Source organism: Archocentrus centrarchus, chromosome 24 (assembly GCF_007364275.1).
Source record: "Archocentrus centrarchus isolate MPI-CPG fArcCen1 chromosome 24, fArcCen1, whole genome shotgun sequence".
NCBI classification, from domain to species: domain Eukaryota; kingdom Metazoa; phylum Chordata; class Actinopteri; order Cichliformes; family Cichlidae; genus Archocentrus; species Archocentrus centrarchus.
In genome coordinates, this window is record NC_044369.1 from 33,489,792 (window position 1) to 33,506,744 (window position 16,953).

Sequence of the window (16,953 nt, forward strand, 5' to 3'; positions counted from 1 at the left end):
TTAAAAATGTCCTTTTAAGTGTGGAAAGGGTTTTTCCCCAATCTGGTCATTTAGAGTCAGCGTGGTCAAATGAGTTAAAATCCCTGGGCTCATCCAAGGTATCAGTAACAGTGAAGCAAGATGACAAAGCTCAGCCAAACCGGGGTCAGAAGAGTGTGGTCAGCACTCTGAGCACAGAGCCATGAAAAATTTGGGTCTATTAGAAATTGTTTTGAAATGATTTTCCTTTTAAATTATGTCCTTTACCTTTTCCTAAAGCAGTCTGACTGCCTGAATCCTCACAGGCAGTGTTAATGTTCCTTTGAGTCACAGCTTTTTGCGTATGTCTGGTGGGTCTTTATTGTTTTGTTTGTATTTTATTTCATGGGGTAAAACATGTACGCATGAGCCATTTAGGATTCTAGGATGTCTAATTACAGACTGGTGTGAGCTTTAGCATCTGTTATTCCTTTCCCATCAGTGCTGACTTAAAGTCTGTATCAAATATTGATTTTAGAGCATTACTTTGTTTTTATTTTTATCTGATTAGTTTGAATCAACTCTAAAGACAAATCTGCTGAAACAGATTTTTGTTACATGCAGGAGCTCCAAACACACATGCAATGAAGACCAGCTTACACTCACAGACATAAGGTCTCTCATTAGTGTTCTGCTTAAAGGCATTAACTAACTCTGGCTGCATGAAAACAGGTTCACTTTAAGATAATTTCTCAGCATGATAAACAAACAGGAGATTTACCATTAAAACCCACTGAATAAATAGATCTCTAAAATATATTTGTGGGCACCTTGGTGTCCTGTTAAACTATAGTCCTAGTTGTTTGTGTAAATGTAATTATTGACCCATAAGGCCTGGAGTTCATCACTCACTTTGTTTAATTGACCGGGAAGAATTGGAGCTTTATTTCACTGGACTTTCTCCACAGGTGCCTGAGACCACACCTGAGACATTATGCACCTGTCACAGGAAACTAACCAGGATAACGGCCATATGTGGACAGTGTTTGCCCAAGAGGTGCAGGAGTACATCTCCAGTGATAAGCTGCACTGTCAGAAGTGATGTGTTGGAGGCTGAAGGCTGCATATTTAACTGCTACCTGTGCATTGGTCCAGTTCATAATTTCTTTTTATGTTTGGAGTAAGAGCTTCGTAGAGTTGGACTTTGATTTGACCCCAAGATAGATTCAATCAACATCTATCTAATGAATTTTAGGACAAAAATTAGATAATAACTGAGTCTGAGTCACTGTCACTGCCATGTGGGCCAATTTATACGAAGAATCTAGTTTAGACTGATTAAATATAAATGCTAATACACAAGAGCATTATTGACAAACCAAAGACAAGATCAGTTGTTGATATCAGTAATCATGGGTCACTAGCTTATGGGGATGTGAAATAACTAGGTGTGTTCTGATTTATGTGTGTAATGTGATCTTACATCTCATGCTTAAATCTATTAATGCTTGTTTTATTTTTGTTTTAATGCCATAAAAATAATAGAAAAGAGAGAAATACAATATAAATACAACATTATTAACCCCTGTGTAAAACTTGCTGTCAAAGATTGAAAACCACATTATTATAAGACCAGTGTACACAAATGGGCCTCTCCTGGCTCTTAACGATGATGCAGTCCTGGCTGAACACCTCAGGTCAGGCCGGTGAAGTTGACCTCAGAGACGTCTGAGGTCAAAAGAGGGACTGAAGGAGGGAGTGTAAATAACCTGCACGTAGACATACTATAAATATAACAATTTAAATAGACCTATATTATCAAGTAACATATCACAGCATTAATCTTCACAACAATGTGAAGGTGCTGAAATAACACTGCACAGGAGACAGAAATAAGACTGCATAGCAGAGAGGCAGGAAAATCATGCTGGATGAGTTAGTGGAAAAGAATGTGTGTTTTGGTCTGATGTTTTGTGGCTACAGGACCCAGATGAGGACGTTAACGGGCGACAGCAAAGGGCACAGAAGAAGGAACTGATAAGCACACCACCATACATATTTCAATAACTGTGTAACTGTGTCTTAGTCTGTGTATAAAAGTTGGACTGAGATAGAGAGTGGGGTCAGACTTGTGTGAAGCTGCACCGACTGACTGCACTAGGCAGCTTCGACAATTCTGAACCAGAGTACTCTGTAACACTGTGTGTGATGTGGCTTAAGTAAAGTGCTAATTGAACTATCCCATGCGTTGTGTGCAATCCATTCCAATAAACAAATATGCGGTGTGATGTCCCTTCAATACCCAGCTTTATGAAGCCAGATGACACACATCAGTTAGTTAAACTGCAGGAATGTCTTAAAGACATTAAGGCCTGGATGACCTCTAATTTCCTGCTTCTAAATTCAGATCAAACTGAAGTTCTTGTACTCGGCCCCACAAATCTTAGAAACATGGTGTCTAACCAGATACTTACTCTGGATGGCATTACTTTGGCCTCCAGTAACACTGTGAGAAATCTTGGAGTCATTTTTGACCAGGATATGTCCTTCAATGCACATATTAAACAAATATGTAGGACTGATTTTTTACATTTGTGCAATATTTCTAAAATTAGAAACATCCTTTCTCAGAGTGATGCTGAAAAGCTAATTCATGCATTTATTGCTTCTAGGCTGGACTATTGTAATTCATTATTATCAGGCTGTCCTAAAAGCTCCCTGAAAAGCCTTCAGCTGATCCAAAATGCTGCAGCTAGAGTACTGACAGGGACTAGAAAGAGAGAGCAGATTTCTCCCATATTGGCTTCTCTTCATTGGCTCCCTGTTAAATCTAGAATAGAATTTAAAATCCTTCTCCTCACCTACAAGGTCTTGAATAATCAGGCCCCATCTTATCTCAAAGACCTCATAGTCCCATATCACCCCAGCAGAGCACTTCGCTCTCAGACTGCTGGCTTACTTGTGGTTCCTAGGATACTTAAGAGTAGGATGGGAGGCAGAGCCTTCAGCTTTCAGGCCCCTCTTCTGTGGAACCAGCTTCCAGCTTGGATTCAGGAGACAGACACCCTCTCTATTTTTAAGATTAGGCTTAAAACTTTCCTTTATGATCAAGCTTATAGTTAGGGCTGGATCAGGTGACCCTGAACCCTCCCTTAGTTATGCTGCTATAGGCCTAGGCTGTTGGGGGGTTCCCATGATGCACTGTTTCTTTTCATTCACCTCTTTTTACTGTTTATACTCCACTCTGCATTTAATCATTAGTTATTATTAATCTCTGGCTCTCCCCCCTCAGCAGATGACTGTCCCTCCCTGAGCCTGGTTCTGCTGGAGGTTTCTTCCTGTTAAAACAGAGTTTTCAGTTTTCTGTGTTTTCAGTGTGATGGGGTGAGACTACTATGACCTGGATGACTGAGAACCTACACAGACGCTCTCCTGTGGTGTTTTTATACCCCGCACGGCCACGCAGTGTCGCTGTTTCCCGCTCACGACCTTCACTGTTTCTCCGTCTGTTTTTACTCTTCTTCTTTGGCTCGCTTTGAATGTCGGTCAGTAAGACACATGGGCGGGAACCATTCCCGCCAATGACACGCCCCCTCTCACGGGCCCCGGCGTGACGCTCTGCGCTCCCATTGGTCACACCCCTTCAGCCGTGCGCAGTGACTGGATGGCAGCTGTTACCTGGTGGAGTGGGCAGAGGGCCGCGGAGCTTCGGTTGTGTAACTCCGCTGTTGTCAAGCAGAAACTTCATACACGATCATAACGTGTTTATTTGAAAGTGTGCGGCTGGAGTCACATTACTGACCCGCCGCAGAGCGCAGAGAAGCCGGCGTTTCACCGCTGAGGTCTTTATAATGGAGACTGTGATTTATGAGCGTTACTCATGAAAGGACAGGAAATAACCAAAGAAACACAAAAAAGAAACTTAGAGTTTCACTTTGTGTGACTGAGGCTCACTTTTACGCGCTGATGTGAGTAAATCAGAAAAGTGGGTGGACGGTGGACGTGTTATCATGGTGGACGCGTCACTTCACGGACTGACCCAGTTTAGTCAAAAGTTTTTTATCAGCTGTAATCCTCCTAAATCCCGCTCATGCGCTCGCAGGGACTCTGGCGGTTGTATCCATAGACATTTATATGTGCCTGTGGGTGTACCCGCCCTCAGCGGGCTGCGGCACTAGCACACGGCGGAAGAAATCAGCCAAAGAACTACTCTACCCACAATCCTACACTCAACAGCTACGTCTCTGCTTGGCAGAGGGCGCTGTTATCATGGAAACGTTTATATTGACTGCAGTCACCACATCGCTAACTAGGCTAAACTTCACTACACAAACTACACAACACATCCAGCCAACTTCGTACGGTGCTGCGGTCAGGAGACGGACTCAGGTCTGCTGGTGACAGCCAGCTTACTGCGCTTCAAACTCCAAACGGCAGGTCTCTCCTGGATGGATCCCTTAGCTGCTCAGCTGTGGTCAGAGGTCAAACAGCTCAGGCACCTTCAGTTAATGAGTAAGAAAATGTGATTGGCTGGTTACTGCAGGTGCTGCTGCACCGTGACTGCATGGAGACTGGCTCCATGAGAAAAGAGTGGCACGGGAGCTCACACCTTCATCACGTCCTTTTCCCTCCTCATCCCCGTGCTGCGTTCATGCTGCAGGCGCTGCCGTACAGCTGCTACTGAGGAGCAGTGAGCATGGATACACTGAAGCTTTTTTAAGTTTGTAAAAAATTCAAATGCAACTTCAGCAAATATCAGCAACACTCACTGTCCAACAGTGAGTGTGAACAGCTGCTGTGAGCAGGAGCACTCAGAGACCAGGGGACAAGTGAGGAAGATGAGACTTCAAAGGTAAGAACTGCTCAGCCAGTGTCATTTTATTTTATAGACTAAAATTACATATAAGATTCCAAACGTATGTATTAATTTTGGAGTTTTTAGATCAGATCTTGGACGTGCTGCTGAACCGTGTGAAATGCTCTGGAAAACAGGTGCACACTGACTTTGTTCGAGGTTGTGTGAAGCTGCAGGCGTTAGTTTGCAGTGAGGCTCTGTGTGAGGCTGCTTTCACTGAGGTGTCAGACACGAGTTTAAGGTGATGCTGATTCACTCACTGAATTCCACCTTTAAGGCTTCACGCAGAGGTCAGAAGTCAGTAGAGCTGTAACGGTGCACCGGGGTTAGCCACAGCTCGGTGAACCGAACCGTGATCAGTTATTTACTGAAAACAAACAAACAAACAAATTAGAGTTCCCTGCTTAACCCTCTGTACTCCACATCGCAGACGTGTTTCTATTCCTGTTTGTGTATAAATGTTTTTGTGTAATGAAATTTTAATAATAAACACTAAGCAATGAATCAGGAATAAAAACGGATATGTGTTAAATAAATATTGTCCATTTTTCCTCCCAAGTCCCCTAAAATGCTCCGGCCGGCGTTTCTCTGTAAGCTCACCGTTCACCTGTTTCCTCTGGAGGAGGCTGGAGAGCTTTGTGTTGCTGAGTGAGAGACGCTCACTTCAGTCCGTGATACTGAGGAGAGCTGCTGAGGAGTTCCAGGACCTCTCTGCTGTCAGCCCGGGCTGCTGAAACGTCCTTTGAGGTGGATCTGATGTTGTGGTCGACTCGGACACAAATAAACTCTCATATGATTGAGAATATAATGTAAATGATCATCATTAATTTTTTACTCAATTTTCATTTGTTTTCTAGTCAAATGTGGGTTTCATTTTCATTGAAAGTTATAATTTGTTATTGCACACAAAGACAAATTCATTATGGGACTTTTTACTAAGTAACTCTTCTCCCCAAGCTACGCCCGATCTTAGGGTCGCCCCACCTGCCAAACCCCACTTCAACCCCTGACTGTGTTTGTGGTGGCTTCGTTCCTCGGCTCTGCTGAAGTGACCTCTAAGCACAACTGTGTGTGTGTGTGTGTGTGTGTGTGTGTGTGCGCGTGTGTGTGTGTGGGTGGGTGGAATTAAAAAAGTGCTGTTTCTGTAAAATCAGTCCATTTACAGTGAACTAAGTGATGATAAAGTTGTTGGATTGGTAACATGGGCTGGGGGCAGCAGAGGTGCATTGGTCTCGCAGCAAAGGGGTCAAAGGTTAATCCCTCGACCACTGAGCAGCTGCAGCTGTAGCTATCATTGCAGCACTGGAGCAACTTATGCCACTGCAGTTATTTTGTTTTACTTAAAACACAACAGCTCTGATAAAGTTTTGAGGTTATTAAATTATTATTAATCTCTGGCTCTCTTCCACAGCGTGTCTTTGTCCTGTCTCTCTGACCCCCCCTCCCTGAGCCTGGTTCTGCTGGAGGTTTCTTCCTGTTAAAAGGGAGTTTTTCCTTCCCACTGTCTCCAAGTGCTGCTCATAGGGGGTCGTTCTGACTGTTGGGTTTTCTCTGTATTATTGTAGGGTCTTTACCTTAATATAAAGCACCTTGAGGTGACTGCTGTGATTTAAATAAAATTGAATTGAATAAAGGGTGAACCCTCTGTGTGCCGTGGTTGAACTTCTCTGTGAAGCAGCTGATTTCATGGGCAGATTAAAAATGTAGAAATTTCAGAAACTTAAGCAGCTAAACAGATTTTTCAGGCAAATCCAGACAAACGAGCGCACTCGCACCTTTTCAGCTTCAGCCCAAAAATAACAACAAACCACCCGCGAGCTTCGGTAACCTTTTATTATAAAAGCTGTTTTCTGCACCATCACCATGGCTACAGGCAAATACTCAGAAAAAAAGGATTATTTTAATATAAGCTGTTATTATTTAGAATAACATTTAATAACATGAGGTATTTTTACTGGCTACACTATGGGCCAAAAAAACCAAGCTATCAAAAACAGCACTTTTCCTCAACAAATGTTTATTAAATAATAATAATGTGTAAAGCAAAGATAGTAGGTAGTATCACAGTGATGAATACTGTCCACTGACTTTTTTAAAATATCAATATCTCGTACTGTCAATAAATGCAGATTGGAATACACGTAACATTCATATAGATATCAATATATTTACAATATGTACAGTCAGAAAGAAGCACGACACCGAGGCTTTGGCGAACATTAAGAGTGCAGTAAAGTGAAGTAAACGTGATGATACGCGGCGAGAGTACAAAAACAAGCGAGATTCAAAAATATTCCAGTGCAACGTCGGCTTTCCGTGGGCGTCTGTCCGTGCGTGAGCAGCAGCCTGGTGCTTTCAGGTCCTCCTCCTCCTGCGGCGGTGTGTTTGTGGTTTGTGGGAATAAAATGTCCTGAGTAGGGCGGAGAAGACTCGCCGTTCTCCGCCGACGGCTACGTCTACATGAACAAAAGTGACAGGAAAACGGCTACACTCGGATCTGATACGCGCACTCTTCGTTTGACCCACGGCCGCATGAATACAGAGAAAAAAAGAGATTAATCTGAGCGCCTCCTCCTCCTCCTCCTGCCTTAACGAGAAACTCCTGAGGGGACCTGTTCTGCTTTCCTGTCCATCACGTGTGCTGAAACAGTTTCAGGTAAATGTGAGCCAGTCATCCCTTTTCAAATGGCAGCAGGTTTTTCTACCTCTGTGACAAGCTGACATCAGCTAGTGATGGATTTCCTTAAATGGAACAGCCATTCACTTCCTGTTAATCCCACTGTGAACAACACTAATGTCCTTAAGTTTCTCTCACAGTGAAGCTGTTACTGTGTGAGTACAGGAAGCAGCTGTTGGTGGTTGAACTAAATCGACTGTCTACCCATGTGCTCCCCCTCATCAGGCTTCCAGAGGCTGGCCAATAAGAAGCAAGTGGGCTTTTTGGGTGGGGGGTCTTAAAGAGAGAGGCTTGTTTCAGAGAGAATAAACTGAGGGTGGGTTTCAGTTCTGAGGATTATTTTTAACTACGACTTATGCAAAGCTACCCTTGCAGAATGACCCTGCAGAGCAGGAAGTGAGCAGAACAGGTCCCTGTAACCCGAGTCCAGGTGTGTCTGACCCTGTTCTGAGGTTGTGTAAACGTAGCCGAGTAGAAAACATCGTCCTGATGTGGTGGGCGGAGCTGATTGAAACGACCAGTCACAGTCGCTCTTTAAGAGTCTAGTCAGTGGTCGGCCCCTCCCCGGGGTTCTGAGTTGGCCCTTTGGGCACCATTAGTCTGTTTGTTAGTTGTGGCAGGGACCAGCACACCAATAGGAAGCGCTGGGCCTCTATTCTGGCAATTAGGCAGGCCGCCTTTGCTGAGGTCTTGAGTTTCGCTGGGCCACGATGATGCCCTCTTGGTGGTCATGTGCCGCCGGGCGTGCTTGGTCAGGTGGTCGCTGCGCATGAATCGCCGGTCACACACGCTGCAGGCAAACTTCTTCTCACCAGTGTGTGTGCGGCGATGGCGAGAAAGCTCATCAGAGCGGGCGAACCGTTTGTCACAGCCCTCCCAGTGACAGCTAAACGGCTTCTCACCTGTGGAGCAAGAGGACAGGTAAATGAGTGTTTGTGAGTAGTTTGTGTCTGTAGGACAGGTGAGCGTTTTAAGCTGAGAGGTGAGGTGTGGTTCTCGTTCCTGTCAGGTGACTCATACCTGTGTGTGTGCGCAGGTGAGCCTTCAGGTGTGAACTCTTGAAGTAGGTCTTCTGGCACCCGGGGAAGGTGCACACGTAGTCTCGTCTGCGGGAGAAGTCAGCCTGTGAGACACCGCTGCTCGCTCCTGACGGCATGTAAACAGGAGCCGGGGCGAGGGGGAGGAGCTTGGTGTTACCCAGGGTCATAACGGTCTGCGGGCCTGGCTGCGGCTGGTGCACGGGTGGCTGAGGCACGACAAACATCACGGTCCCCTGCGGCACGGCGGAGCCCAACAGCAGCGGCTGGGCGAAGCTGGAACTGGGAGACTGGGGCAGGATGGGCTTGGGCCTGCCCGCCGTCTGCACCTGAACCGGAGCCTGGACGAAGGCGGAGATCATCCCCGTTCGGCTGCTCACCGGGAAAACCTGGCAGAGCAGCGGTGAGGACACTGGAGAGGAAGACAGCTGGGAGGAGTGAAGCGGGGAAACTGAGGCGGGAGGTGAGGGCGGGGTGTCAGGAGTCAGAGAAGGCTCATCCTTCTCCTCTGGAGGTGTCTGCGGAGGTTGCAGCAGAGGTGTTGTGGAGGTTTCTGTTGGCTCGGAGTCGGGCAGAGGAAGGCTGAGGCTGTCGGCGGTGTGGCGGATGACACTGGTGACCATTGCTCTGCTGGGTGGAGCCACACAGGTCGACTCTGGGTGAGGTGGAAGTGCTGAGGTTTCTGAGGTGCCGACGTGGAGGTCGCTTTGGAGGGCGGGGCAGGATAACGTTTTGGAGGTGGGACTCACAGCAGAGGCGGTGGTGAGGACAGGGGTGGTGGAGGCCTCGGCGAAGCTTGGACTGTGAGGTGGAGTCATACACTGCGAGAGAGAGAAATCAGCTGTTAGCTACACACTGTTTGTTTACCAAAGCTAAATAAAGTTGAAGTGGGATCCCAAATGTACTCTGTAAAGCGCTGTGACGTGTTTCATGCTTACTTTAATATTTTATCATATCAATAACATATGTATCTCAGCGGCATCCACAATGTGCCCAGCTCGGTACCATCGTGATACAAAACGAGGTGGTTCTTCAGTAAAATATTTAATGTTGTTTCTTTATTAGCTAGGGCTGCAACGAGTACTCGAGTAACTCAAATAATTCCATTATAAAAAAATCCTTCAATGCGTTGTTTAAACTCTGCAGCTCAGGTGTGTCCGTGTAAGCGGAGCGTTTCATTCACATTAGCAGCATTAAAGTTCTCATCGCTGCGTCGGATTTCCATCATTTGGAAAAACGACCCTTTAACACGAGTGGATCATTGCTGACACGTTTCTCCATGCCTCCACTGCTCTCTACACCCGTGTGTGTGTGTGTGGTGCTGTTAGCTACCAGAATAGATCGCTATAACCACAGTTTCCTAGCGGGTGCCGCCATTAGCACTATAGCAATCATTCGTACGTCAGGAAACCCCCGCCCGGTCACCCATTCAGTACCGAGGGGCTCCGGCAAAATATTTTTTGTGCTCTAATCCCTGATAAGCAATTGCAATAGAACTGTATTTAGGAGGACGGGTGTGAATACAAAGCATTATAATATTAAAGCCCGTGTACTTTTTGGTTATTCGTTTTGGTTTTTTTTTCATTTTAAAAACAGATATTGAATGAAAAACAAAGAACTTATGTTTTTTAATTTTCATTCCATACTCCAAATCCATACAATGTGGAATGAATTTTATTTCTTTTTTACCCTTTGAAATCAAAACATAAATTTACAAAGAATAGGAAACAGAAATATGGCCCATCTTTTTATTTTTGTTAAACCAGAAGTTTAACACCATTGTCAAGGCAACTCAAGGCACGTAAAAACAAAGTGCTCACTTTTATTTGATGCTTGCTCTTTTCAGTTTACGGTTTTCAGAGCTGTTAGTTGAGATGGCTTTAGAACCACATTCTGAGGAACTTGTAGACATGGCAGGAAGTGGAGTCCCTGTGGTCATTTCACACTGCTGTGGAGAAGGAAGGGGGTTCTCCCCGAGGAGCATCAGGAGATTTTGCACTGAAAATGACTTGAGTGGACTCTGATGCACATCTGCAGGTGGAGGTGTCAAAACCCTGAGAGACAAGCGTTTGCTGTTCTGAAAAACAACGTACTGCTCCATCATGCAGTAAACCTATAGCGGTAGATGAGAAAGTTTCTCTGATCCCACAAAAAAAAAAAAAAAAGTATTTTAATTTCAAGAAAAATAAAAACAGACTTTTTTTCTATTTCCTCTTCTTTGCAAATTTATGTTTTGATTGCAAAGGGAAAAAAAGAAATATAATTTCATTTACATTGTATGGATTTGGAGTAAGAAATGAAAATTAAAAAACAATCTGTTTTCAAAATGGAAAAATAAATGACCAAAAAGTACACGGATCCATTAAGTTCGTGCTGCCCCCAGTTTTTCAGCAAAAACACTGACAACACAACAGCAGCTGTTTCACATGCAGTCTGTACAAAAGAGGCGGAGCCATTACTGAGACGGTGAGCTCAGGTGGAGCAAAGGAAACGTTTTTCTAGCGTCCAAAGCAGCAGCTCTGGTTCCTGTAACCACCTTAAAACCTTTACTGTGAAACAGCTGGAGGTCCTTCATCAACCACCTGATCAGCAACATGAAGAAAAGAGAACTTTGTACCTGCTCCATCCACCGCTGTTTGTTTCACACAGGGAAACATCTTCAGTATGGAAGTTAAAATATGCTGATGAATTGTTAATTCGAAAAATGATTTCTTATCAGATTACTTGAGTAATTGATGGAATAATTGATAGAATACTCGATTACTAAAATAATTGATACTTGCAGCCCTATTATTAGCTAGTAAATGTTTAGACAGCTATAATCCATCTTTTGTGTGAGGATGCCAAATGTTCTCAGCACAGGTGTCTCGGGGTCTAAAATGTTTTTACAGTCTTTGTCTTTATCTTTCTACTGTCATTTTATAAGATGAGTGAATGCTGTTGTCTCTGCAGAGTATGACTTGGGATCCTGAATGTTTTCCTCAGGTCACGTTTACACGAGAACGTTTTCAGCTGAAAACGGAACAGTTTTGATGCTTTCCGGCCTCCCGTTTACATGATAAAAGCGTGAAAACGATACTTTTTGAAAACGGGCTCCAGACGGATTCTGTTTCTGTGTAAACAGATGAAAACGGGGCACTCATACATGCGCACTACAGTTGCGGCCAGCTTGTGGCCTGGTCTTGTGTTTCCGTGTAAACGGAGATCGTTTCTGAAACGTTTCCGTCTGAACACGCGACACCGTTTCCACTGAAAACACTCGCGTAAGCGGGGCCCGAGTCAGGCCTTAACCAGAGTTTAGATATGTGCAAGTTTGATTCTCGTCACAAAATGAAGGTTTCCTCATCTGTGGGAATCCCAGATCTGCTTTCAGGGCTATGATTCTATGATTTCCAGAATATCTGAGAGATTATAAAATTATCAGATTTCTTATTTGATAATCTTATTACTTTATTTGGGGAGTCCAGATGAGTTTCTGCACAAAATTCAGATATACAGATATTAATTTTACTTTTTTCCTGTTTTGTCTTTATTTTACACACACACACACTGAAATTTTTTCAGTTTTTCTTCCAAAATTATTTCAATTTTAAACATAATAAAACTTTTGGTCATCAAAAATTAAAAACAAGAATTAATTAAAAAAAAAAAACTCAAATAATTGACTAAATAATTTAAAAAATTAAAAAAAAAAAATTATTTGATCACTTAATTCACTGTTAATTATATATTAAATATAGTAATAATCTCTCTCTTTAGATGAGGTCATTCATGCATGTTTACATGTTTTATAATTTTAACAGATAATTTTCTTCTTATATTTTATTGAATTAAAAACATTTTTATTGGTTCTTACCAGCGAGGACAGGGCGATCAGGTCTTTGGGGGTGTCTCCGCCCTCTGGGTGGAGCTGGATGGAGTCACAGGAGTCTGAGGTGGGCGTCAGTGGCCGGGGCTTGTGTGTCCCTTGACCCAAGAAGCTCATGCTCACGAGCGCTTCAGCGGCCTCTAGGTCGTGGTACTCGATGTACGGCTTCTGCTCCATGGCTGCTGCTGCCATGTGTCCGTCCACACGGTCAACCTGAGGACAGTCAATAGGTCAAAGGTCAGTTTTTAAAGCACAGACTTTAGTCTATGCTATCAGCTTATTCTGATTATTTTCTGTTTTTAAAGAAGAAGCTTCAGAAAGTGAAAATCAGCTCTCAGATATATGACTCTGGTCCAACCAGGTTCTCCTCTCCGGCTCAATTCGCATCTCAAGTTGCAGGTTTAATGCGATTAGAGAGGCAGGTCAGAGATCTGCGGCGCGTTAAACACATGGAAAACATCCGTGTGACTGTGCAACACGAGAAACACTGAATCTGTGTCTGCAGCGGCGAGGAAACCAGAATCTAATGCTAATTCTTCAGATTATGTCTTACATGAAAACGTAAGACGGGAGTGCCGCTGCAGCTATGCCAGCTTACTTTGGGCATAACTGATAACATCAGCTTTGATATAATGTCACCATTATGTTAGTGAAATACTTCATCGCTCTATAATCTCACTGCAATGCTGCAGAAAAGTCTCTGTCTGGTTATTTTGCAACCACAGAGCAACCTCGGCACATCATCAGTTGGAAATGTTGCAGAATTGTGACCAAATAAAACGTTTCATAAACTGAGCTCGGCATTCTGGCTACGGCCATTTTTTGGCTGTAAGCATGTTTATGAACACAGGAGTCTAGGGGGACTGCTGGAGCCTCTGCTGGACGTAAGAGGAACAGATGAGATTTTAAAACCAAATAATTATGAGCCCTTACTGAGATAATGTGACGATGCAGTTTAAAAGTAATCTTTTTTTACAAGTCGTGGATTCCTCGTTTACGCACCCCGGCCTCTGCTCGGATCAGCTGGTTGTTGTTGCTAACAGGGACATTGTGGAGCGCCATCTCGTGGACAAAAATTTTTTTTTAGTTCAACCACCACAATCAGCTGCTTCTTCTACTGTCCTGGAAGCTTTGTGAGGGCTACAGGAAGCAGGCAGATGACCATATAAAGAAATCTGTTACAAGCTGATGTCAGCTTGTAACTAAAAAAGCTGAAACAGAGAATATAGAGCCCAGAGTTTTACATACATTTGGGTAATTACCTGAAACTGTGATTACTGTGATGTGACACTGTAACATGATAGATGTGGCTGAAGGTGGAGCAGAACCCACCCACCTCACAGATCAGGTTTGGATGTTTGTCTGCAGCATTTTCCACCTCCTCCTTCTCTCCCACATGACCTGAACGCACCATCTATGCTCTCTATCCTATAAACTGTTGAGTGTCTGCTTCAAGCCCGGCTTCTTTCTTTCTTCTCCCTCTTCCTCCAAGAATAAAGCCGCACAACACCCATCTAATTACCAATGATGTCACAGTTTTCCCGCCTGCGGCTGAGCTGCATCCACCACATCAGGAAATGAATAAATAAACAAATAAAAAGGAGCAAACTGTAGGTGGGAGGTGACTCGGGGACAAAGGGCTCCCGGCTGCTTGGCTGGCATCTGCTCAGCAGCACGTACAGGAAGGGAGGAAGAGGAGGAGGGCGAGCGTGGGGCGAGAGACCACGACGTAAACAGAGAGAGAAGGGCCCCTCTGCAGTGGGTACACCCAACCTCTCACCCCAGCAGAGGGGGAACCTCCCTGCACCCAGAATAGATGATGGGAGGCGCTTAAAAAAAAACAAAAAAAAACTGTAATTAAACCCCGCCCACTCCTCCCCCCCAGACGGACATGAACCGACTCGCCCCGAAAGGGAGAGAGAGAGAGAGAGAGAGAGAGAAGAAGCTTCTGACAGGAAGTATAGTTGGACAAAACAAAGTCGATATGTTGCAACACACACAGATGGCGCTTCAACACTCTGATTTCCCATGATCACATGAACACACCACACCTACTGATGGAGAAACAATGAGGTTTACTCACAAACGAACACCACACGCCGCCTTTAACATGTCATTTAATCATGTCTGAGATCATTACCACGACATGGCACCTGTTCCCTGACACATTAACACCTGAAGGAGCAGCTCAGGACACATTTATCGATCCAATCACACTTTTCTGATTTTTTTTCCTGCTTGTTTCTGACTGATTCCTGATGTGTTGTCAGGTTTGTCTTCCCTCTGCAGTCCCTTTGTGTTCAGTGCAGATTCCTGGGATAGAACTGAGGCTGAATCTGATTTACAGATCAGTCTGATCACAGGAAAATCAAGCATCAGAAACCTCACATTAGGATTTATTTAACTGGAAATGACTGTAACTGCTTTTTTTTTTTTTAAGAGAAAAAAAACACCCAGAATTTCACACATCAGCCTCTCAGGCGTGAATATTTCTGAACAAATATTTGCTTCACACTGTTTAACAGGTAAAACATGCATTTATGAATAGATGAGTATTTTAAATCACCAGTAATTCAGATGCAGGTATCTCCTATTGGAGCTTCATATAAATGAAAATGAACTTGTTTAAAATTATTTTAATTTAGTGTTTTATTGGTTTCAGTGACAATTAAAACGGATCTAATTAACACAGTTTAAGCACTAGACTTATGTCAGATCAAAGACTATAAATTCACCAGTCAGTAAATTAATAATGGATTATTTTGCTCAACAGGTTTTCAATTAACTGATTAATCATTTAGTCAAAAGGTAAATAAAATAAAGCATTGAAAATAAAATAAATCAATTTACTGTCAGGTTTAACAAAGAAAACCAACAAGCTGTCACACAGAGACTGAACCCTGTAATTAACCCTGAAATGCTGCCTTTACTGCCACATTTACCCAACAAAAACAGCCTGACACACACGACACACTGCTCAAAAATCAATCACTACATATGTCACTTGATGAATCATTTAGTTACAGTGTTAAAAACTGCGAAACAAAATAGTGTGATTAACCTCAAAATGATCACTTTACTGTCAGGTTTAACAAAGAAAACCAAGAACCTGTCACGTGTGGGAGGCGAGAAAATAAATACAACTGATCAATTGTCCCTTCAGTCAGAATGTAAAAAAAAAAAGAAAGACTGATCAATGGGTAATCGGTGTTGGAGAACAGCGAGAACGCAGCCAGGTTACACTGAAAATACTCGCTTTAACGAAGAAAAACAGCCGGAAACCTGAGAGGCTGAAAGCTGCTCAGAAACATCTGCTGCCTCCGGTTAATCGACCACACGAAAGCGAAAGCAGCCCCGCATCAAAACAAAGACAACATCTGTAAAGTTTCTGCGGAGCGATGCAATGCAGGGATGCAGCACACACACACACACACACACACACACACACACACACACACACACACACAAACACACACACACACACACACACACACCGAGGAGTCACTGGGTTCACTGTGACCTCAGATAAACCAGCAGACAGCGCCACCATAACACGAGCCGAGCCGAAACAAACTACGTGGGGCTGCAGCCCGGTCCGGCTAACCCGACACCGGGCTCAGATATTCTGGACCCGCTGGCGGCACCGGGCAGTTCTAACAGCACCAACTTTCCGGAAACAGCAGTTAGTACCAGGCGGACTCACCTGACAGCAGCGCTCCGCCGCGAAGCTGAGGAGAAGGAAGAGGAGCCGGAGACGCTGAGTGAGCAGCAGCGGCGGCGGCGGAGGGAGAGCTTCGGTAAGGAGCGCTGAGCCGCTGCCAAACAGACTGGCTTCAGCTGAGAGCAGCCCAAAAAAAAAAAACAAAAAACACAGAAACAAAATTCAGAGCAGTCTGGCGGGTGGTAACACACAGCCAATCACAGGCAAAGGTGTAGCGGGCCGCGGCCAATCGCGGGCGAGGCGGTGCGTGATCAGTACGTGAACGCGACGCGATTGGCCCGCGGCGGGGTGCGTGGCTGTCGGGGGGCGTGGCCGCGGAGTCAGCGGTGTCAGAGTAAACCCGGTGAACCCGGCGGCGCGCTCAAACTGGGGGAAAGGTTGGGAGGCGCGAGGCGGGACCGCGGGGACGCGCGCGACAGGCATGTAAACTGCAGATGAAGTAAGAAGGAGCCAAAGTGGACGGAAAGGGACAGAAAGGGACAAGAAAGGGCAAAATGGGGACAAGAAGGGGAAACCAGGGACAACTGACCAACTAGCACCGCTGACACACCTGTAAGCACTGCTTCACCTGCCTGTGTTTAATCCATTTATGGTTAAAATCACAGTAACCTTCAGTACAGTGTGGTGTGTCATATCCATTTAAATTTACAGGTCACACAGCAGAACTTAACGCTAAACATTAAATATTAATAATACATGTTTAACAATACACACATGAAAACAGTTACGGTGTATTTTCAATATTTATCTTTAACTGGAAATTTACAGAATCAATAGTTTTAATCACCCAAAACATAAATGAGGTCTTATTTTTATGATTTCTGATCCTAAACACAG

General features: G+C 44.3%; 1 protein-coding gene across 3 annotated transcripts; it reads right to left on the bottom strand.

Annotated features, from left to right (window-relative positions):
* Positions 1–6,627: 6,627 nt before the first annotated feature.
* Positions 6,628–16,254, bottom strand: klf11a (Kruppel like factor 11a). Of its 3 annotated transcripts, XR_004019215.1 has the most exons (6): positions 16,099–16,229; positions 12,384–12,608; positions 8,511–9,348; positions 8,168–8,392; positions 7,045–7,159; positions 6,628–6,986 (listed from the first exon to the last, which is right to left on the bottom strand). XR_004019215.1 is itself a non-coding variant. In XM_030722328.1 (5 exons), exons 2-5 carry the CDS (start codon positions 12,585–12,587, stop codon positions 7,098–7,100), a joined length of 1,329 nt encoding a protein of 442 aa, XP_030578188.1. In that variant the 5' UTR covers positions 12,588–12,608; positions 16,099–16,229; the 3' UTR covers positions 6,628–7,097. The 3 variants fall into 3 exon arrangements, 2 of the variants coding, with proteins under 2 accessions (XP_030578188.1, XP_030578189.1); XM_030722328.1 differs by having other exon boundaries at positions 6,628–7,159; XM_030722329.1 differs by having other exon boundaries at positions 6,628–8,392; positions 16,099–16,254.
* Between the last annotated feature and the right edge of the window lie 699 nt (positions 16,255–16,953).